Below are 24,586 nucleotides of genomic sequence, written 5' to 3'. Positions count from 1 at the left end.
AGAGAGGATCCAAGGGCCCAGACATGGGGAAACGAACTCCTGGGCAACCACTTAGATGGATGTCTGATGTCTGATCAGGGAAGGGTCACGAGACACACGTCGTGGAGAGGTGCCAGTGCCGCGCCTGGCGGGCTGTGGCCCCGGCAGATGCTGACCACACTGTTCCCTGGTCACCTGCTGGCCCACTGGACTCACCAGGCTTTCAAGGAACAAGGGCATGAGCTTTCTGAGTGGCAAGACCCCAGAAGTTTTCTTTCTGAGGGAGCTGCTGGGATTTCTCTCAGAGAGGTCAGTAAGTGATGTCCAGCGTGGGTGCCCGGGACTGGAGGGGTCCCCAAAGGACCAGTGTGGGGAGTGTCATCACAGGACCCTGATGACCCAGGTGCAGGCCCACCGTGTGTCTGCGCCTGGACAGGCTCCGGAAGGTGGGCTCTCTGATCAGGAGCCGCAGAGACGGACAGAACCTGGGGTCACGGCTCCCAGGAGGCCGAGCAGGGTGCTGAGGCAGGGTCCTTGAGGCAGGAGTTCAGTGAGGAAAGTGCAGGGCCTGAACGCAGGGTGCGCCAGGGCTGGATGGCCAGTCTGCAAGCTGCAACCGGGTCTGGGGGGTAGGGCGTCCGTGGCTGGCTTCTGTGCGCCAGCTCTGTCAAAGGCAACAGGACGGCCAGAAACTACAGTCCCGCAAGCTGGGAGGCGCAGCCAAAAAGTCTAGAAAGGAGTTTAAGGGACAGTTTCTTCTGATGAGATAACATCTCAGGAGCGCTTGGGAAATACAGATTCCAAAGCTCCCCTGGAGCTTCAGGAATCAACACCATTTGGACTCAGAGCCTGGGAATCTGTTTGTGCCAAGCAACACCCCTCCCACCATGTCCCAACGTGGGATTTTTAGGAATTCTAAAGCTTTAAGCCCGCTGAAGCCTGTTCAAACACAAAGAATCTAAAGGTAGGAAACCTGCTCGATTACAAGCATGGCCATGCGACCCTGGGGATCACTGGACCTCATGAGCCTCAGCTCTTCATCTGCAAAGTGGGGACAATGCACTTCTTCACAGGACAGTGCTTGAACTGATGGAGAGCAGAGTGCAATCTCTCAGTGCGAAGGTTGGCAATTATCGTGTTTCTGAGCCCAAGTACAATCTTGCAGGCTTCCAGCCCTGTAGCTGACACAGCTCCAGGTTTTGGTCACTATCTCTGAACTGATGTCCCTAAGGAGGACAAGTCCTTGGCTGTGGGTCTCCTGGAAGGCCCTCCAAAGGACTCCCACTTCAGCCAGCACTTCCCACTCTGGCTGGTGGTCAGTTTGAAGGCCCTGTGCTGTGGGATGGACCCATGCTTTTCAAACCCTGGAGTCATGAGAGAGAAGGGCTTTGAGGGGCAGTAGTCTCAGGGGTCGGCTCCCACATGGGTGAATCCCAGGGACATCTGATGTGCTAAGCTCCTTGGGACAGTAGCTGGGGTTAAGTGCTAAGAAGCGGAAGAGCAGGGTCAGAGGCCCAGGGCAGCTGATGAATGGGAGATGTGGTCAGGAGCAAAGGAAGGAGGAGCTCCACAGGGAGGCTCCAGACGACCACTGGAGGAGATGATCGTCATCACGTACAGGCTCAGCCACATCCTGCAAGCGAGGAGACGGCTCATTAACACAGTGAGGCCAGCTGCCACTCACAGCCCGGGGGAGCTGGCCGTACCCCCAAGGCCCGGGGGAAGGCAGTGTCAGGCCGGGATCGCTGCCGCACCCTAACAATGCCTCTCACAACTCGAGAGGCCTGGGGCGCTGGACACAGCTCAACAGAGAGAAAGACTATGTAGCTGCTGGCGAGCAGGACTCTGACAAAAAGCAAAGCAATCTGGTGTCACTTAACCCAGAGGAGAAGCCAAGGTGAGAGGCAAAATCCAGAGTGACCGTGGCTCTGCACACCCTGAGGAGGAGGCCAGTTCAGCAGGATGGTATATGTTAAGGAAAAGAAAACAGGGTTTGTGATGAGCATCCCAAGTGTGGTCAGGCTTGCAGGGCAAAGAAAAGACCCCTTTCCCAACAGTGGCCCAGGGTCCAGCCCAACCTGGGCAGGCAGAGGTGATGAAACATCAACTCAAACCACAGTGAAAACCAGAAGGAAGATGGTGCCAAGTGGTTTCAGAATCAGCCCTGGCCCAGAGCTGGGCTTGGGGACAAGCTGTTAACCTCTCTGGGCCCCGGTTTCCACATCTGTAAAGTAAGGTCATGGTCCAGACAGCCTCCCAGGTACTCCCTCCTCAGTGTGAAAAGTCACCTTCTGTGGGCCCAGGGGGAACGTGGCGTCTGTGTTCATAACATGTTACACATCTTCCTTCCAAGGAAGCAAAAACAGGACTCGTGCAGTGGGCGCGGGGACCTGATCTGGGCTTGGAGACCAGCTGCACAGCCCTGCAGGGGGTCCTCTGGTTTTGGCGGGGGGAGGAGTGGAGAGGAGACCCAAGCGGAAGGGAGCACAGGGAGGCCAAGGAGCCAGCTCAGACTCGGAGATGCAGGAAGCTGTGGTTGGGCAGCAGCAGAGAGGAGGACCCGGTGCAGCTGACAGGCCACTGCTGGAACACAGGGGTGGGGATGTGCCCGGCAAGGAAGGCCCCGGGTCTCCGCACGGGACTAGGTGGGCTGCCCGGGCTTCCGTTTTCCTTCTGCTATTTATTAGCCCATGATCTTGGGCAAAATGCTTATCCCCATTAGAACATCATTTCCAATTAATAAAATGGGGGTAACAGATCCACTTCATGGTATTTTCATGAGGATTAAACACGATTATGTGCCTGACACGTCGTAAGAACGGGAAAAGCTACCATCATTCTGAGGTGGGCCTGCGAATGGAATTAAGGCAGAGAAAAAAGAAACCTCCGTGACTCACAGCTCAAGGACAAGACCTAACGCCGGGCTACTTCCGCAGACGTGGACAGTTCTCCCCGCTCCTCCCTCAGATCCCAGGAGCGCCGAACTTTCTAGGAGGGGGTGCTATTACTTCCCCACTTCAGGGCGGGGACACTGAGGAGCAGGGCAGCTGAGCCTCAACTGAGCAGCTGAGATGCCATCACTCAGGCTCCTGGCTCTGCAGTTGCTCCTGTCCTGCCAACATCTGTCCCCGGGAGAGAAACCTGGAGAAAGTGGGAGGTGTACACATCCTCTAAAGTGACAACCGAGTCAGCTGAGTAATTTGGGAACAGGAGACTGAATTGGTCATTCCTCCAACGACCCTGAGCCATGGAAGCCCGCCAGAACCCACCTGGCACTGGGAAGGCGAACAGGCTGGGCTCCTCCGGGCGGGCCGGCAGGCTCTGTCCCAGGGACGAGCCTGTCCTCCCAGCCCCACGCAGAGGGCGGGCGCGAGCGGCCAGTTCTCACACGCACAAAGAGCATGCCTGTGCTGTCTCTGAGCAGAGCCCCAGGCCCGGAACCACGGTCATGGCTCTCCCTAGCCCCAAGTGGACTGGAGGGTCTTTGCTGAGCCACTCTGCTCTTTCTGCCTCTTGGCACAACAACCCCTGATGAGCTCTCCCCTCCGGACGCCCCCAGGCCCAGAGCCTGTCCAGGACTCACCTCTTCTGTTCCACCTCCTCCCCCGGGACGGGAGTCTCCTGTCAGCAGAGGCCGGACACACAGCCCTGGGCCTCGACACTGGGCCGTCGTCCCTCATCTCCCTTCTCTCCAGAAAGCACTCACACTCGCCGGCTCTGGGACTGTTAAAAATAATAATAATAATAAAGCGAGGTGGGGGGCATATTTTCTTTTCAAAATAGTTTAGACTGAGTCGTGCTGGAAGCAAGCAATATGACTAGGTGACTTCTTAGAGTCCCTTCCAGCCAGTGATTCACCAGATCTAGAATTGAAGCTGGAATGGACCGTTATATTCTAGGCCAAATGTCTCATTTTTGCAAATAAGGAGAGTGCAGTCCATGGAGGTTAAGAGTCTGGGGTCCACTTGCAGCCGTGGAAGGAGCACAAGCTTTGAAGCTAGGCGCTCTGTGTCTGACCAGACTGGACCGGCCGCACGCTGCACGCCCTGGAGTGAGGAAAAGGCAAGGCCGCTCTGCTCCTGCTGCCTCCGCGCCTCTTCCTGGCAGGCCGAGGACAGCACACCCGTGAAGGACACGGGGCGACGTCACGAACTGCTCCATCAACGTGAAGCGGTTTGCTCAAGGTGGCCCTGGCTGAACGCTGTCGTGTGAGTCTCGTCACACGCTGCTGCCTTCTTGACGCTTCGCCAGGGCTCTGGTTGTTTTTTCTCATAAACCACACTAATTTGATCTCCACAAGCGTTCCTTTAAGCCTCTCGGTGCAGATTCAAACAGACCAGCTTGGAGGAAGCGCAGCCTTCCACCGCCTCGGGGTCATGGCCCTCTGACCTGGACCCAGAGGTGCCCGGCCGGGGCGCGCTTTCCCCGGAGCCCTCCCGCCGCTGCAGCCCAGGCTGGGTGCTGCGGGCGCTGCTTGCTGGTCTGTAGAGGACCGGTGGGCCACAGCCTGTACCCTGACCACTGGAAGAGGTCGGGGGTGAGTGACCAAGCTAAGTAACAGATACTGGCTCCTCCAAGCTCACACTGGACAGAGTTGGGAACTAGCTCAGCCACAAGAGCTGGCTCACTTGCCAGCTTGTGCAGGCACAGAGGAGAGGCAGGAGATGGCAGCCGGGCCCCGGGGATGACGCATGGACCTCCGAGGGCTCTGCGCGCCCACCCCACCGCTGCTGGAGCCTGGAAAGGGCGTCCACGCCCCTCGGCTGATCAGGAGGTGAGGCGCCCTTGGCAGGTGGGCCGGCGCCAGCTCCGCACTCTCCCCAGGGAGCATGCGTCCTGCCACTGCGACCACCGGCCCGCGGGGCCCCAGGGCTACCTAGACCTGCCCCTTTCCTCCCTGATGGCCCCCACACTTGACACGGGGTGCCTCCCTCCTCATCAAAGAGAGCCAAGTCTCTTCTCAGACAACGGTGTCCAGCCGGTGAGAAGCCCCGCAGAGAAATCCTATGTCCCCTGCTTTCTGAAGCATGAAAACTGTATCACGTTTAAGGAATAATGCTGAGGTCAGGCCAACAAGAAACAGACAGTATAGCTCTTTTGCTCTAAGCAATAAAAGAGCAAAAAATGGGGAAAATCCCGTGAGCTAGCTCAGCCAACAATTTCCACGTTGAAAAAAAAAGTTAAAAGTCCAAGCTGGAGCCATGTGGATACATTTTCTTTACCCTACACTTCAGGCGCCCATAACCTTCCTTTTAAATCATCTCCAAGCAGCCCCAAGTCACGCCAGCCGCAAAGCATGAGGTGGCTTGGGTCTTGCGGCAGTGGAATGCTCTGCAGCAGACAGACTGCTTCCCGGGCGCCGGGGGGAACCCCCAAACCCGCGAGGCTGAGAGCACGCATGACATCAGAGCTCAACCATCCAGGAAGGGGCTGCTCGGGCCGCAAACCACAGCGGGCAGATAAAGCAGGGAACGGCCTTGCTTAGGAGAACATCCGCAAAAACCGCAGGCAGCCGGCAGAGGCAAGCAACCTATCCTTCAATTTATAGCTGGAGATCAAGAGCAGCCCAGTAATGTGAGACATCCACTATTCAATTCATGATTAATTGACAAGGCACCAAGCGCATCCTGGGCATAATCGAAGCCACAGCGACTGCCATCTGCCTTCACCTCAGGGGACCAGGGCTGTAATCTGCAAGCGCCACTGCAGCTTTCACTAGTTTATTTATTTATTGTTTTTAAAGGACGAGTTCAAAGAGTCAACTATATAGTGTTTGAAGGGCTGGTAAATGTATTGGATGTGCCTCTGGGCACCTCAGAGGAACAATGTTCAACAGGTATTGGTAAAGCATGATTAAAACTCAAGGAGAAAAAATGGTCCAAATAAAAATGCTATTTTTTTTTTCATTTATTTTTATTAGTTGGAGGCTAATTACTTTACAATATTGTAGTGGGTTTTGTCATACATTGACATGAATCAGCCATGGATTTACATGTGTTCCCCATCCTGAACCCCCCTCCCACCTCCCTCCCCACCCCATCCCTCTAGGTCATCCCAGTGCACCAGCCCCAAGCACTTGTCTCATGCATCCAACCTGGATTGGCGATCTGTTTCACACTTGATAATATACATGTTTCAATGCTATTCTCTCAGATCATCCCACTCCTGCCTTCTCCCATAGAGTCCAAAAGTCTGTTCTATACATCTGCGTCTCTTTTTCTGCCTTGCATATAGGGTTATTATTACTATCTTTCTAAATTCCATATATATGCGTTAGTATACTGTAATGTTCTTTATCTTTCTGGCTTACTTCACTCTGTATAATGGGCTCCAGTTTTATCCATCTCATTAGAACTGATTCAAATGTATTCTTTTTAATGGCTGAGTAATATTCCATTGTGTATATGTACCATAGCTGTGGAGAAAAGGGAACCCTCTTACACTGTTGGTGGGGATGCAAACTAGTACAGCCACTATGGAGAACAGTGTGGAGATTCCTTAAAAAACTGGAACCAGAACTGCCATATGACCCAGCAATCCCACTCCTGGGCATACACACCGAGGAAACCAGATCTGAAAGGGACACGTGTACCTCAATGTTCATCGCAGCACTGTTTATAATAGCCAGGACATGGAAGCAACCTAGATGCCCATCAGCAGATGAATGGATAAGAAAGCTATGATACATATACACAATGGAATATTACTCAGCCATTAAAAAGAATACATTTGGATCAGTTCTTATGAGATGGATGAAACTGGAGCCTATTATACAGAGTGAAATAAATCGAAAGAAAAACACCAGTACAGCATACTAACACATATATATGGAATTTAGAAAGATGTCAATGATAACCCTATATGTGAGACAGAAAAAGAGACACAGATATATAGAAGAGAATTTTGGACTCTGTGGGAGAAGGCGAGGGTGGGATGATCCGAGAGAATAGCATTGAAACAAATATATTATATGTGAAACAGATCACCAGTCCAGGTTGGATGCATGAGATGGGTGCTCAGGGCTGGTGCACTGGGACGACTCAGAGGGATGGGATGGGGAGGGAGGTGGGAGGGGGGTTCAGGATGGGGAACACATGTAAATCCATGGCTGATTCATGTCAATGTATGGCAAAAACCACTGCAATGCTGTAAAGTAATTAGCCTCCAATTAAAATAAATAAATTTAAAAAAAGAAATAATTGCAATATAAGAATATTAAATAATATAGCCTAAAAAATTGCATTTCTGAGAAGAAATACAGGACAGAGATTTTAATGCTGAATTATTCATTGATTCTCAGGTTAAAGTCATGTATATTTTAGTTAAAATTGTAGTTGTATCAATGTTTTTGAGGAAAGAATTTTTCTCACAGCATCTTTAAGTGCTTGGTTCACTTGCTGGTTCCTTAAGGTGTAAATAAATGGATTCAGCATAGGAGCTACAGAAGTACTGAACGCAGTTACTGTTTTTGTCAAAGCAACCTCTTCTTTAGCTGAGGTTTTCACATACATGAGGATGCAGCTTCCATAAGACATAGAGACAACAATCACATGAGAGGAGCAGGTGGAAAAGGCCTTTTTTTCTTTATTGAGCCGAGGGGATTCTCAGAATTGTTCTGAGGATATAGGAGTAGGAGAGGATTACTAACATCAAGTGGACATGAGAATCAGCACAGCATAAACAAAGCTCACGAGCTCCAGAGTGCTAGTGTCTGTGCAGGAGATTTGCAGTAAAGGGGCAGAATCACAGGGGAAGTGGACAACGACATTGGAGTCACAGAAATCCTGCTGCAGCCCTATGATCAGTGGTGGAAAGATCACCAGGAATCCAGCCAGCCAAGAGCTGCCTACAGGCTGATAGCAGATCTTGTTACTCATGATGGTCGTATAATGCAGAGTTTCGCAGATAGCCAAAAAACCATCACAGGACATAGACGATAGTGAGAGGGTAACAGGCAGGAAGGCCAGGGTCTCCAAAGGGAGGAAATAGGCTGCAAGTGTCTCTTAAAATTCTGTGTTGCTCTGATGACACCTATTTCCACCTGAATTTAACTTTTCTCAAACCTTGAGCTAGCCAATGCGTTGTTCTTATGGAAATGGTTTTCTTAAGCTATGCTAATGAAACTATGTATTTGCTTTGGAATTTGCCTTTCTTCAAAATGGTTCCACCTAAGACTAAACTTTTTTTTTCTTTTCTCAAACCTTGGGCTAATAGCAGCTCAACAAATCAGTGTTCACATCAATTGTTTTATGGCTGGGGGATGACTCACCTTGTACCATCCCATCTAAAATATGCATATTGTGGGAGAGGGGCCTGGTGAAACTCCTTCAGCCTTGTCTGATTAATAACTCTCTAACAGACATGAAACAGCTTGCTAAAACTAGCAGGGGGCCACTCTCTGTCCCCCTTCTGATGTCTATGTCAGAAACTTTCTCTGTCCTTTTCACTTTAATAAAACTCTGCTACACAAAAGCTCTTCAGTGATCAAGCCTGGTCTCTGGTCCTGAAGCTAAATCTTCTTTTCTGGAGATCACGAATACAACACCATTCACCGTAAGCTATCAATAGGAGAAAACTGCGTTGAATCAAATAGGATCAAGAAAAAGAGCTGAACTGCATAAGCATTATAGGAAATAGATTTGTCTCCAGTTAGACTGCTCATCAAAAATCCTGAGATACAGACAGAAGTAAAAGAGATTTCTAAGAAGGAGAAATTCCTGAGGAAAAAATACACCGGAGTCTTCAAGTGGGAATCTAGCAGTGTAAGAATGATGATAGTCAGATTTCCACTAACACTCAGCACATATGTGAGAAGTAAAAAGCAGAAAATCACCACTTGCATTTCTGGATTATCAGTCAAACCCAGGAGGATGAACTCTGTCACTGATGAACGGTTTCTCATTTTGTGTGGTTGATTTGACAAATCTTGTGGCAATGAAAAGTACCTGAGATTCTACATGTACATTCTACACTTCTTCCAATTTCATTATACACATAACGGGTATGTCTTCAGTTTAATATCAGTCGTATCACTCTGCATAATGTCCTCTGATTCCTTGATATGTGTTCACTCTGCCTTTGCTGCTTACAATTGTTAGTTGGGAAATCTAGTGACTGACGTGAGCTCTTCTCATGCTTCACTGTTGAGCTAATATACAGAGAATATTACACTCTTTTTTATTCAAGTTTTTAGGATTAAAAGTACTGACTGATGATTTAAAGGACTGGTCAACCTAAGCCTAATTAATATTTCTCAGCGACATTCTGAATTCTCTGAGAAAATAGCCAGTCATACACTTAATTGTTCAATATTACCTGTTTCTTATAAAATTAGAGTTATCCAAGTGTTGTGTTCAAATATTTATTTATATTAAAATGACTTATATAAATAGCATAACATATTTTGTAACCAAATAGTTATTCATTATCACATATTAATGAGGCTTCTGAACTCCTACATTACCTTGTTCATTACATTAACATGAAAATTCAATTTAGTGATTTTTACTTGATTGTTTCAAAATGCCTAACAATTTATTTTGTAAATATACCAAAATTATGGGGACATCAAGCAACACTTCACAAAATATTATAGTGATATAAGAATCCTTCAACAATGTATTTAGATGCGAAATACACAAATAGTTTATGTGTAGAGTCTAAACCTACCCTAGACACCCACACCAAGAGTATGCACATGTCTTTCTAAAGTATAAACGTAAATTAAGAAAAGCAACCTATGCTGCACCTGTTTCTACTAATTGATCATAAATCACCATTTAAAGTTCTCAACTATTTAGATTATCAATATAGGTATTATATTAATATGTATGTATATATATGTGTATACATATATATTCATGTATATGAGAGATAGTCAGCAGAGAATCAATGGAATATAAGATATAAAAGTTGAGAATACTTATTTTCAAATGCTTGATGGTTAGAATTAGATATTAAAAGTGATATATTTGATTCTCTTAAATCAGAAGTGATCAGTCATAGATATATTTCCTTCCCTCCAACAGAGCTATAAATCTCTCATAAATATATTTTTATTCCATCTCCAAATACCTAATGAAATATTTTCCACATATCTTTTCCCAACATTGTCCAAAAACCTGGAATCTTGATATATTTCACTTGTCATATTGACATAAATCTCTAGATGAAAGAAGTTTGCTTCTATTAATGAAATAAACCTTTGAGAATATTTCTTTAATAGGCCTCTCTGATATTTTGAGGTAAGTGGACATATCCATTTATTTTCCTTTGAAAAAGAGTAAACTTACCACCTTTAATGTGCTTTGCTACATATAACTTCATAAATATTCCTTGAGACAAATTTTTAATGACTTTTGGGATAAACAGTAATAGGGCACTAATGAATAACATACAAGATCTGCTTTGGCAATCATGTTTTAATTGGTTGATCATGGGACCTATGGTGCAGGGGAAGTTTGAGGAAATCATGCAGCTGAATGTTAGCCAATATTTGAGGAGAACTGAGGCTGAGCAAACCAGCATTCTCTGATTTTTATTTTCATATAATCTAAGCATGATTCTTAAATGGTGTGCAGAAATCTGTTTAATGTGAAAAAAATAAGGCACAGAATGATTAAAGAAAAACACCAAGTTCCATGGGCTGTGAAATGTTAAAATTACAAGGACTTTTTGAGATAGAGCATTCTAGCAAATATTTCTTTAGAATGAATTTGCCTTCAATACTTGAGCAAAGTCACTAAAATTAGAAGCACATCAGATTTCACTTTTACATTTACTTATTCCTTCTGACTTCTGAGTATGAAATCCAAGACACATTTATATAAAGAATATATATGTAATGTATATCAAAACTATTCTTCACGGGGTCACAAAGAGTTGAACAGCACTGAGTGACTAAGCACACACACATCGCTATTCTTTCCAGGTGAGCACATGAAGTGGAGTTTATCCCACAGTGACCAAATTCAGTGTTAGAAATATGCATCAGTGTGATATCTTCTTAATGAACATATCACATAAGTAAAATCTATTTCAATAACTTTTTTTTACAATTAATAATAGCATTTTAGTATTAGTATTAGAAGTCTAGTCGATAAAAGTTATTAAAATATATCACAATCACAGTGTCAAATATAACATGAATAAAAACATCACAACGTGTATCTTTTCACTTCAAAGAACTTTTGTTGCCTTCATGTGATCTTATTTTTAAGAAAATCTACTTGAAGTATGTATTTATTTTGAAATATTTACCTTCACTGGTAAGTACTCTTAACAAATTATAATACAAATTGTTGATACATCTTTAAACACATCTAATTTTGGACATTTGCCCTTGGCACTTAGTAATATATTATTAGTTCCCTTGTCACAAAGTAATATTTAAGCACTCAAAGAGAGCATACGCATTGATATCAGTTACATAGTTGAAAACCATTTTATGTTCAGTTGCTCAGTTGTGTTGGTCTCTGTGACCCCAGCAACTGCAGCATGCCAGGTTTCCCTGTCCTTCACCATCTCCTGGAACTTGCTCAAACTCCATAATCAATCAAATTATTACTTTGACGTATTATGAATGATCAAAAATTTCTACAATTAAATCATATATTAGAGTAAGTCACACACACACACATTTTCATATAATTGTTCTACTTCATTTTGAATGTAGATTCTGCAAATGAAATTACTTTTCCTCCTTAAAATTTTCATCCACATTTCTATTCAACTGTTTGTGTTTATCTCATATATTTATAAAAATGATTATTTTACCATAAGCTCAATGCTACAGGACAGTTTAAATTCATATCAATGTTGTAAAGAAAAAAAATGTCTGGGTGTTTGTTTCTGAATGTATATTCTATTTTGGTAATATATTATTGATTTCATAATTTTAATTAAGGTTGTTTACCCTTCAGTGTGATGCTTACCCAAGCCATGTCTTCATGATGAAATTAGAATATGAAATATAAGGCCCCAAGTACTTGGTAGAAGTGGCTTATTCATACTGTTAAAGCTCGTTATTGTAAAATAGAATTTTATGGTAATCTGAAAAAAAAAAGATAAAAAAGAGCTACACAGAAAAAGAGAAATATCATAAACATTTAGTTCTAAGGGGTAAACTGAGAAATAAAGCACTAAATAAGGGAAGAGAGAAGAAATAAATGTAGTTCTTCAATAAAAATCAAGACATTGAGAAGTTAGATAAATTTGTGCTCATCATCGGTTAGCCAGAGCTGGTTTTAGGGGAAGGACAGCCTCATCCTATTATCTACTTCTCTGGTTAAAAGCAAACCATAGCAGCAAAAAAAAAAAAAAAAAGCAATTGTTGGTTCTTTAATGGACCGGAACCTGGTGGTTCGGAGTCCATGATAAGAAAGAGAGAGAAAGAGGCTGGTATCTCCTGGTGAAGGAGTCTTTTGGGCCTAGAAAAGAGAACAACAGTCTCAAGGGCCCCTTGCTGAATCATCTAACTTCGGAGAAAACAAAGCATAACTTTAGTTCCATCCTGATGCTCCAGGCCAGCTGCATCTATCTGGGACTTATCACCCCCTGTCCGGAAACCTACCACCCCCTACACCCGCCCAGAAGACTTATCACCCCCTGCCCAACTACAAGTGTCATCTCAACAAAAGAATACTCAAAATATCCCACTTGATTGACGTTTCCCTTATCGCTTCCACAAACCTCCCTATAAGTATGAAGCCTCCCTGATCCCTTTCGGCGCTCAGCCTGGTCATTAGGCCGACTGTCGCCCCTCCTTGCCTGAATAAAGGTAACCTACTTCTGTTGAGGTCGTCTTTCCTTTTCTGCCTCGCCGGAACCATGCCTTACATTTTTGGTGCCGAAACCCGGGAGGGGGCGAGGCACTCGTCTCACTCTCTCTCACTTTCCCTCCCTCTCACTGTTTTCCCCTTTTCCCGGAGTCTGGGAGCGCAAACATCCTCCGAGCTCACTTCTCTGCCAGGGCTCTTAAGTTCCCCTCGGGGACGCCTAGTGCCTTCGTGAGCGGTGCAAGTCTTGTGCTAAGACTTTATTGATGATTTGCGTACCCCCAGGCCTCGGCTTTACCCCCTTTTCTCTCTCTCTCTGACGACCTCCAGAATAGGGACCTCTTGCCATTCGACCGCTCTACATGCAACACTCCACTCCAGCCGGCCCCTAGATTAAGGTAAGATCCGATCCGGACGGAGTTCTAGAGGCGCCCTAGAATTCAGTCCTCTCCGGGTCCCAGGGACCCCCGGCCCAGGGCCACTCTGTGGGCGACGGTGGGGGACGCTCCACCTCGACACAGAGCTCTCTTCTCATAACTCCTATTGCGACTGCGGGTGACGACTCGAGTTCCCAATAGGAGCCTCTGCTTGCCTTTCAATTATGGGGTCTGGCCACTCTGTCCCAAAAGATTCCCCTCTGGCCTGTGTTCTCAAAAATCTCAAACCACTCTCACTCACTGAACTCAAAGCTAACCGCTTAAAGCAACTCTGTACACAGATTTGGCCTCAATATCAATCAGACAATCAAGACCGCTGGCCTGAGGTCGGCACATTTGACTTTAACATTCTCCAAAATCTCACTGACTTCCTTAAACGGAATGGCAAGTGGTAGGAGATCCCCTATGCCCAAGCCTTTTGGGCTCTTCAGAGCAGGCCCTCCCTATGCCAGGCCTGCTCCACCCACGAAGTCCTTCTATGCACCTTGCCTCCCAAGCAAAAGAGCTCTTCTTCCTCAATTAACCGCAGACCGCAACTTTCTGCACCCCCAGAGTTCGACCCCGCGGACGAGCCCCCTCCCTACCCGCCACCCCGCCGCCCCTCTCCTTCCCCTTCATCCAACTCACCTACTGGCACTGAAACCTCTCCTGACTCCCCCTCCCTCCTTCCTTCCCCCCCTGCCACACGGTCACGTACCCAGCACATGTTTCCCCTAAGAGAGGTCGCAGGACCCGAGGGCCCCACCCGAGTCCATGTGCCATTTTCATTGTCAGATATGAGCCAGATAGAAGAAAAGTTAGGATCATTTTCTGAAAATCCTACCAGATACAGAAAAGAATTCCTGAGACTCTCCCAGGCCTATAACCTCACATGGAGTGACGTATATTATATCCTAAATGCCACTCTCACCCCAGATGAAAAAGACCGTATCTGGCAAGCGGCAAAAGCCCATGCTGATCATTTACATAACCAAGACCGGGACAGCCCAGTTGCTGATGAGGCTGTGCCTCAGTTAGATCCCCACTGGACTTACCAGCCCGGTGACCCAGGTATCAGGAGACTTAATCATATGATCACCTGCATTCTAGAAGGAATGCAGAAAAATACTCATATCCATGTCAATTATGATAGAGTCAGAGAAGTCACCCAAGGGGCAGACGAAAATCCAGCCTTATTCTTGGCACGCCTCACAGAGGCAGTCCAAAAGTATACCAACCTAGATATCACTACCCCTGCTGGGTTACTGTACCTTCATGTTCAGTTCATCAGCCAATCTGCCCCTGACATCAGACGCAAGCTTCGCCAACTAGAAAAGGGCCCTGAGACCCCCCAGAGAGACCTTCTAGAAGTAGCCTTCAAGGTGTTCAATAATAGAGAGGAGGAGGCTAAGAGAGAAAAAGAACGTGAGAGAAAAGCTAAATATGCCCTTTTGGCAGCAGCAATTAAAGAAAGAAATCAGCCTGGCCCAAGTCATCCCAGAACGGGTCTTAAGACTCCCCCCGGACCCTGCTTCCGATGCAACCAGTCAGGACACTGGGCAAAGGCATGCCCAAACCCGCGGCCCCCGACAAAAGCATGCCCAACCTGTGGCCAATGGGGACACTGGAAGATGGACTGTCCCCGGGAGTGCCCTGGCACCCCTGGGGAGGTCCCCACCTCCCAGACCTGGAGAGTGGAATGTCCACAGGGACGCCCTGGCGCATCTGAGGAGATCCCCACTTCTCCCCTGAACCCCAGCCCAACTCTACAAGAATTGTTCCAATGATGGGGCCCGGGTTCCAGCCCCCCGGCCCGTGTCTTGAACACGAGCTCGGAACTTAGGGTAGACGGGGTAGTGGCCGGAAAAAAGACCTCTTTTATAATAGACACTGGAGCCACTTTCTCTCTCTTAACTTCCTACTCTGGCCCAACTCAAGACTCAAAAATCACAATCAAGGGGGTCTCTGGAGTTCCCCTAAGGCCAAAAATCAGCCCTCCATTACTCTGTCAATTTGGAAAATCAACCCTTATACACTCATTCCTTATAATGCCTCAGTGCCCAATGGCACTTCTAGGGAGAGATGTGTTATCCAAATTGGGGGTCTTTATTACCATACCCCCCTCGATATAGTCTCTATATTCTGCATGCAAATGGCACCTGGACAGTCCCTATCCCGCACCCCTGACCTTCCCTTAGATCTACCTGCCTTAGACCCCCAAGTCTGGGACACTGATCACCCCTCAATAGCCAAACATCATCCCCCAGTCCACATTACCCTAAAAGACCCCTCGACTATAATCACCCAACAACAGTATTCTCTCACCCCAGAGGCCCACAAGGGACTTAAGCCTATCATAGACTGTCTTCTTCAAGCCTCTATCCTAATTCCTACCCATTCACCACACAACACCCCTATTCTGGCAGTAAAAAAGGGACCAAACTCTTGGAGACTGGTCCAGGACCTGAGAAAAATCAATGAGGCTATTATGCCGACATTCCCAGTAGTCCCTAACCCTTACACCCTTCTGTCTACCATACCCCCGAGTGCAACCCACTTCACAGTATTAGATCTCAAAGACGCTTTTTTCACTATCCCCCTCCACCCCCTCTCCCAACCTCTTTTCACCTTCACCTGGCAAGACCCCGAGACTCACGTTTCCCAACAGCTAACATGGACAGTTCTCCCCCAGGGGTTCAGAGACAGTCCCCACTTTTTTGGACAGGCTTTACAAAAGGACCTACAGACTCTCAACCTAGCCCCGAGTCATCTCCTCCAATACGTAGATGACCTCCTCCTTTGTAGCTCAACCCGAAAACTCTGCCTCCAACATACTGCCAAACTCCTTGAGGCCTTGGGATCCTGGGGTTATCGGGTATCCCAATCTAAGGCCCAAATAGTCCAAACAAAAGTCACCTACCTGGGACTTTCCATATCCCATCAACAAAGAACTATTCCCCCAGATAGAATCCAGGCCTTAATTAACTGTCCACTTCCAAAAACAAAAAGGAAACTCCTGTCTATCCTCGGCCTCCTAAATTTTTTCCGTATCTAGATCCCCAACTTCTCCCTCATTGCAAAGCCGCTCTATGAGGCAACTAAAGGATGTCTAGATGAGCCCCTCTTTAATCGTTCCTCGCTGGCCAATCCTCTTCACCAACTCACCCAGAGCCTCCTCCGAGTGCCAACTCTCCACCTGCCAGATCACACCAGACCATTCTTTCTCTTTGCACATTCCAGCCAAGGACAGGCCCTGGGGCTTCTATGTCAGCGGGCTGGAGACAGCTGGGCTCCCACAGCCTATCTGTCAAAACAGCTGGACATGGTGACCAAGGGGTGGCCTCCCTGCATACAGGCCATGGCTGCTATCGCAGCCCTCGTACCCGAAGCAAATAAACTCTCTAGACATGCCCCTTTAACAGTCTGTTCTCCACACACCTTCCGAGACTTGCTGTCACATCGGGCTTTCCTCTCCCTTCCCCCTTCCAGGGTACAGGTCCTACATGCCTTTCTCCTCGACCCTCAGCTCTCATTCTCCCCCTGCTCTCCCCTTAACCCCGCCAGCTTATTACCCATGTCTCCTACAACAGACTCCCTCCTACATAGCTGCAGCCTAACAGTAGATCTTACCCAAAACCCCTTCCAACATGTAACAGATCAGCCCATCCTAGACCCAGACACCCCACACTGGTTCGTTGATGGCAGCTCTCAAAAATCCCCACCGTTTGCAGCAGGATATGCCATCATCCAGGGAGACCTTTGTCACAATCATAAAACACAGACAATTGAAGCTTCACCGCTGCCACCTCACACCACCTCCCAACAGGCAGAACTGATAGCTCTCACCAGAGCTTTAACTCTGGCTAAAAATCTAAAGGTTAACATCCACACAGACTCCAAATATGCCTATAACATACTTCACTCAAACATCCTAATATGGAGAAAAAGAGGTTTCCTAACCCAAAAGGGATCCCCTATTATTAATTCAGACCTGATTCACAAACTTCTAGAGGCAGCACTCTTACCAAACAAAGCCGCTGTCCTCCACTGTAGGGGACATCAAAAGGGAAGTCTCATATCAGCCTACAACAATGTTGCAGACCAGAAGGCAAAAGAGATAGCACTGTCCCATCCTTCCCTCCAGTCCCCTGTCATCTTAGCTCTGACTCCACCCGACCCTCCCACCACCAGAAAAATCCTCTCTTATCTACACTCACTTTTTCATCCCTCATCCAAGACACTCCAGCAGTTCCTCCGTAACCACTTCCCCATATCCACTGCTGACCAACAATATTTAGATAACCTTACCCGCTCCTGTCAAACATGTCAACGTACTAACCCCAATTCCAACCTTAAACCGACATCCTTTCCAACCCATCAAATGCGAGGCAGCCTCCCAGCACAAGATTGGCAGATAGACTTTACTCATATGCCCCGGGTCCGGAGAGTCAGATACCTACTAGTCCTTATAGACACATTTTCGGGATGGGTAGAAGCATTTCCCACTACAAACAAAAGAGCCCACACCGTGGCCCAAATTCTCCTCACAGAAATTATCCCCAGGTTTGGGCTGCCTTCATCCCTACAGTCTGATAATGGCCCAGAATTTACATCCAAGGTCACCCAACAACTTGTCCAATTCTTACAAATACCCTGGAAATTTCACATTCCATACCGTCCCCAGTCCTCAGGAAAGGTAGAAAGGATGAATAGAATAATCAAAGAAACCCTTACCAAACTAACCCTCGAGGTACACCTGGATTGGACTAAACTTTTACCAATTGTTCTCCTCAGAATACGGGCTTTGCCCAGAAAGCCCCTGGGGCTGAGCCCCTTTGAGGTGGTGTATGGACGGCCCATGCTCCCTCCTGGACTCCCCTCTGAACCTCCTCCCATACCAAGCTTCCTACACTCCCCTCTGCTGGCGCAACTCCGCAATGCCCTCTGGAGATACGTCAACCACAATCTGCCTGCCCCTGACCCCCAAGCCTCCCTGCCCCCTATACAAATTGGGGACATGGTCTATCTGTCTGATAATCCCCAGGGTGACCTAACCCCAAAGTGGCAGGGACCGTTCAAAGTCATCCTCCTTACCCCAACTGCAGCTAAACTCGAAAAGGTCACCTCCTGGGTACACCTCTCTCGTCTAAAACGGGTCACCTCTAATCCTGCGCTGTCCTCCTTAAATGACACCTATCAGGTCTCCCTCACAGGACCCACCTCCTTAAAATTCACCCGGCGACAACCCCTGTCAACCATCGGAGAAGACACTGAATGACCTGGACTCTCTTCAACCTACAACTGTTCCTGACCCAACTACTACAAGACCTCTGGATCAGCGCCCCAACAGAAACCTCCTTCAAAGACCTGATTCCACTGGTGTCTCAACTGTGGCTCCAGGGAACCTTCTACAACCTGACTCCAGACGAAATTGATTTCTTTACTCTCATTCTCTACATCATTCTACATCCTAATGAGCACTGTTCCTCCTCAGATTCAAACAACCACCAACTTGGGGCCTTCTGCCCCTCACCCTGACTGGCCTCTCCCTGTCTCTCTAACTACACTCTTAATCTTAATCCTTGCTATAGGCCTAGTAACTGTCTCCCCTCAGGACCTTCTCACCGCAGAAAAGGAAAGGACCTGCCTTTTCCTAGGAGAGAACTGCTGCTATTTTGTTAATGAAACGGGCATAGTCCAGGGCCGAGTCAAAGAACTTAGAGACAGAATTGAACGCCGCAGGAAAGAGTTACAAAACCTTTACATTCCCCAAAACCTGTTCCAACAGATACTCCCTTGGTTGCTCCCTTTCCTGGGACCATTGGTACTTATCATTCTATTCCTCTTATTTGGACCCTGTCTCTTTAATCTCTTTCAAAGGTTTCTCCAAGAACGGATTCGGGCCATCTCTCGAGATCAGGTCAAGACCATTCTTCTTCTTGAGAGCCTCACCTCAAGCTCAGAAAAAGGAGACTGTGGGCCCTAGGACGATCCTCCATTCCAGACCCAAAACCGTCGCCCCCATCCAGCAGGAAGTAGCCAGAGAGATACGGCGCCCTTTTTCCCTTTTTCTTATGATTTCAGGGTCTAGAATGAAGGAGTCTTTTGGGCCTAGAAAAGAGAACAACAGTCTCAAGGGCCCCTTGCTGAATCATCTAACTTCGGAGAAAACAAAGCATAACTTTAGTTCCATCCTGATGCTCCAGGCCAGCTGCATCTATCTGGGACTTATCACCCCCTGTCCGGAAACCTACCACCCCCTACACCCGCCCAGAAGACTTATCACCCCCTGCCCAACTACAAGTGTCATCTCAACAAAAGAATACTCAAAATATCCCACTTGATTGACGTTTCCCTTATCGCTTCCACAAACCTCCCTATAAGTATGAAGCCTCCCTGATCCCTTTCGGCGCTCAGCCTGGTCATTAGGCCGACTGTCGCCCCTCCTTGCCTGAATAAAGGTAACCTACTTCTGTTGAGGTCGTCTTTCCTTTTCTGCCTCGCCGGAACCATGCCTTACACCTGGTTTACGCGGAAAGCCAATAGAGTCCTATTCTTAGGGCTGGCGCTGCCGCACGTAGGCACCAGGCGCCCTCTCGAGTGGGTGAAGGCACAGTGCGCCTTCTCGAGAGGGTCTTAGAAGCCTGGGCAAGAAAGTGAGCTCAGCGGGCCTCCGCGCTCCAAGGAATTAGCCAGAAATAGAGGAGAGAGAGAGAGAGAAAGATAGAAAGAAAGAAGAGAAAGAAAGAAAGACACAGGGACTCAAGCTCTGATGGAGCAAAGGTGTTTTAGTCAACATGGCGTGGGCATATATACTGTCTTAAAGGTGATTATTCTCAGCAAAGACAAAGATTAAAATTCCAGACTTACAAAACATAAGATGATCCCTATCAAAGAGAGAGTTGCAAACGATCACCTTTTCATAAGAAGGAAGAGGGTACTTATCACTGTAATGAGAAATGCCTGATTCCTCAGCCCCGGGAAAGGCATGCCTCTCCTCTTAATTCCTGAATATTCAGGAATCAATAAGGGCCAGAGGGTTCCTGACAGGTCCAAAACAGCACACAGGAAGCCTCTTGTTAAATGCTTCCTGACAAGCAATGATACTCATTTCCTATACCAATCTGTTTTCAAAAGTACTCAGTTTCATTAGGATATGGTTGCTAAGAATGTGGCTACCTCTACAAGAAAATTTCAGCCACTGAAAACTTTTTTTAATTAATTTAATTTATTTTTATTTATTTTTGACTGTGCTGGGTCTTTGTTGCTGAGCGTGGGCTTTTCTCTAGCTGGGGCAGGCGGGGAATACTCTTTGTTGCAGTGTCCCGGCTTCTTACCACGATGTTTTCTCTTGAACAGAGCACAGGCCTTAGGCACTTGAGTTTCAGTAGCTACTGCCCCCGGGCTCAGTAGCTGTGGCGCAGGGGCTTAGTGGCTCCAGGGCAAGTGGGATCTTCCTGAACCAGGGATCGAACCTGTGTCCTCTGCATTGACAGATGGATTTTTAAACAATGGAACACCAGGAAAGTCCCTGAAACCTTTTTAAAGGGATTCATTCGCACTGGCTTTTACTACATGATATCTTTTGACTCTGGTAAGATTGCAAGTCTGATGAAACGTGACATTTGGACAAGGCACAGGGCCAATTCTTTGCTTTCATAAATCTATTTGGTCTATTTAATCATTTTAAGAGTATCTGTAGGTGGCTATTACCTTAGGAAGTGCTTCTATCTCTGGAGGTAAACATGTTTTCCATATAACCAAACTGGCAAAATGAAGTTGGCTGAAATAAAATCGAGTAGTTACTCCAAAACTACTTCCTTATTGTCAAGCAGGATTTTCTGCCATCTGCACCTACATCTCAATTGACAATATGACCTAGACTATGTGACTGAAATTAATCACTAGAACAATAATAATAATAAATGTTAACATTATCGCATCACTACTCATTACTAGCAGTTTTAGATGCTTAAACTATATGTAACCTAACAAATCTATGAGTAAACAGAATTATTGACTTTCCTTTGCATGTGAAAAATTTGCAACCAAGAGAACTCAGGCTACAAATGGGAAAACTAGAGGCAAATCTAGACAACATAATTCTAGCATATATATATTTAAGCAGCATCCTATGGCTATGAAACATAGTTCATGGTCAGGGATCAAAGAGATGATTCTTTGACTGACATCTACTCATAGGGGCATCAATCAGCTTCTTTAAACTGATACTTTATTGAAGTGAGTGGCAGGGAGTCTTGCTTTTTATCATGAACTGAGAAGGATGAACTGAAGTCTACAAGGAACTGTACTATCTATTATGTGATGAAGAACAATCTATTCTGGAAGAAGGAAACAAAATTGAATCAAATGAAGATAGATCAAAATCTTTAACAGAGAAAAAGGGAAGCATTTGAGAGAAATTATGAGTAATAAATAGTCATGGGATGAGCGAATCTATCTTTCCAGTTCCCGAGTTAAGCAGAATTTTCTGGGATCCTACAAATCTTCCTGAGTTTTTTGTTCTAATTCTATTTCCCCCTTAACCTGATTTTACTTTTAATGTTTATTTGGCAAGCAATATAATCTTATGTAATATATTGGCCAAATCTTATCAAAGTTTATTAGAGATACCAATACAGAAAAAATACTATTAGCTAGTATTTGTATGTATTAGCTAGTATTTGTATGTGTGAAGTAAGATCTTCATAATGGAAAATATTTCCAAGCCAAATACTGCCATCTCTGTATATAACTACCTTCTAGAAATCTGTTTACATGGTATTGCCATTTCTTTAAGTATTAGCTTTATAAAAGTTCTGTATTCAAGAAATTTTTATTAAATAGTTTCTGCATTATTTTTCTTATTTAAATTCTCGTACAATGAATTGCTAGAAACAAATATAAATATAGAAAAGTATTTTTCCATAACTAATCTGTTGTCCTGATGATAAATACATAGAATATTTAAAAATTTTTATGTAGAATGTAACTAAAATGTAAGTTAAATTTCGTGCTCAAAATATTATTTTTCCACATTGTCTAACTTCTATTTTACTTAGTTATTTCTACACCTATATGACTGAGTTTCCTCTATTTCACTTGATAAAAACCATTGAAAGTAAAGTATGTATAAATATATATATATATATATGATTGTATACACATAGAACACATATGTACATATATGCAGGCTTCTAGAGACATAAGTATGTACTTTTGAATTTAGACATATATGAATTAACAGTAATTTTATTCTGCTCAAGTATTTTAGGTGGTGTTTGCTGCTGCTGCTGCTAAGTCGCTTCAGTCGTGTCCAACTCTGGGTGACCCCATGGACGGCAGCCCACCAGGCTCCCCCATCCCTGGGATTCTCTAGGCAAGAACACTGGAGTGGGTTGCCATTTCTTTCTCCATTAGGTGGTGTTTAATGTCATGCATATTATTTGAAATTAATAAATGGAGCTTCCCATGTGTCACTAGTGATAAAAAAAAACCTGCCTGCCAATGCAGGAGTCTTAAGAGATGTGGGTTCGAACCCTGGGTCAGGAAGATCCCTTGAAAGAGGGCATGACAACCCACTCCAGTATTCTTTCTGGAGAATCCCATGGACAGAGAAGTCTGGCGGGCTACAGTTTGCTTGGATGCAAAGAGTCAGACGTGAGTGAAGAGACTTAGCACTCACACATGTGTTAATATATGAAGGGCCTTCAGTTCTAAATTTAAGTTTATAATACGAAATTGCATAAAAACATTCCAAAACTTTACTGTGGTAAAGTTCATACAAGGAAGATTTACAATAAGAATATTAAATTCAAAATAGCCTAAATAATGCTTTCTGTAAAGAAACAGAATAAGGCAGAAGCTATATTAGAAAAGATATTATTCATTGGTCCGTTAGTTAAAATTGTATTTGTTTTAGTTAAAATTTAAGTCAGGTCAGTGTTTTGAGAACAGCATCTTTCTCACTACATCCTTAATCGCTTGTTTTACCTGCTGGTTCCGTAAGGTATAAATAAACGGATTGAGCATAGGAGCCACAGAGGTATTGAGCATAGCTACTCCCTTTGTCAAAGCAACCCCTTCCTTCGCTGAGGTTTTCACATACATGAAGATGCAGCTTCCAGAAGAGATTGAGACAACAATCATATGGGAGGAGCAGGCTGAAAAGGCCTTTTTTCTTTGTTGAGCACAAGGGATTCTCAAAATTGTTCTGAGGATGTAGGAGTAGGAGAGGATTACTAACATCAAGGTGGACATGAGAGTCAGCACAGCTAAAACAAAGCTCATGAGCTCTAGCGTGCTGGTGTCTGTGCAGGAGATTTGCAGTAAAGGGGAAGAATCACAGGTGAAGTGGTCAATGACATTAGAGTCACAGAAATCCAGCCGCAGCCCTATGGTCAGTGGAGGAAAGATCACCAAGAATCCAGCCAGCCAAGAGCCACCTACAAGCTGGTAGCAGACCTTGCTGTTCATGATGGTCGTATAATGCAGAGGTTTGCAGATAGCCACGTAACGATCATAGGACATAGATGCCAGGAGAAAGAACTCTGTTGAACCAAGAAGGATAAAGAAAAAGAGCTGAGCTGCACAAGCATTATAGGAAATAGATTTGTCTCCAGTTAGAATGCTCATCAAAAATCTAGGATTACAGACAGAAGTAAATGAGATTTCTAAGAAGGAGAAATTCCTGAGGAAAAAATACATGGGAGTCTTCAGATGGGAATCCAGCAGTGTAAGAATGATGATAGTCAGATTTCCAGCAACACTCAGCACATATGTGAGAAATAAAAAGAAAAAGATCACAGCTTGTATTTTGGGATCATCAGTCAGACCTAGAAGGATGAACTCTGTCACTGATGTTCTGTTTCTCATTTCTGGTGGCTGATTTTTGACAAATCTTACTGGCAGATACAAGAGAGTAATAAATTGATTAGATACGCACAAATGTCTGCACCTGTTTTTCAAGTAATAATTTTATGTTCACAAAAACTTTCTAGACTTTTGTACATATATTCACTTTCCCAATTTTATTATACATCTTAGGAGTGTTTCTTTTGTTTAATATTAGTCTCATCTGTAGGATGTAATGTCCTCTGATCCTTACTGCATATCTATTGCGTCTTTATTTATTACTACTGTTACCTGGAAAATCTAGTGATTGAACATGAACTCTTCTCATGATTCATTGTTAAGCTAAAATATAGAGGAAATTATGTTCTCAAGTTATCTTTTCCAGGCATAAAATTCTGACTGATAATGGAAATCAGTTATCAGCCTAAACTTAATTAATATTTCCTAGGGAAAATTCTGAATATTCTTTTGGAGAAGTAGTGACTACTACCTCTGTTAATTTATTTATTGCCCTTTTTAAAAAATACAGAGACCAGGTCATAGTAATATATTATAAACTTG

The 24,586-nt window shown here is 45.3% G+C and overlaps 1 protein-coding gene and 1 pseudogene across 1 annotated transcript; both read right to left on the bottom strand.

Annotated features, from left to right (window-relative positions):
* Positions 1 to 7,301: 7,301 nt before the first annotated feature.
* LOC122680010 lies at positions 7,302 to 8,881 on the bottom strand (annotated as a pseudogene).
* Positions 8,882 to 23,110: 14,229 nt separating this feature from the next.
* LOC122680358 (olfactory receptor 6C76) lies at positions 23,111 to 24,046 on the bottom strand. The gene has a single exon (XM_043881632.1). The coding sequence runs from the start codon at positions 24,044 to 24,046 to the stop codon at positions 23,111 to 23,113; it is 936 nt and encodes a 311-aa protein (XP_043737567.1).
* Between the last annotated feature and the right edge of the window lie 540 nt (positions 24,047 to 24,586).

The sequence above is a fragment of the Cervus elaphus genome, chromosome 22 (genome assembly GCF_910594005.1).
Source record: "Cervus elaphus chromosome 22, mCerEla1.1, whole genome shotgun sequence".
NCBI classification, from domain to species: domain Eukaryota; kingdom Metazoa; phylum Chordata; class Mammalia; order Artiodactyla; family Cervidae; genus Cervus; species Cervus elaphus.
Note: the sequence above shows the minus strand (reverse complement) of the source record. Positions and strands in the feature narration are given on the sequence as shown.

Excerpts from the sequence above, each read along its gene's own strand:
- LOC122680358 (XM_043881632.1), bottom strand. The coding sequence starts at position 24,046 with ATGAGAAACAGAACATCAGTGACAGAGTTCATCCTTCTAGGTCTGACT.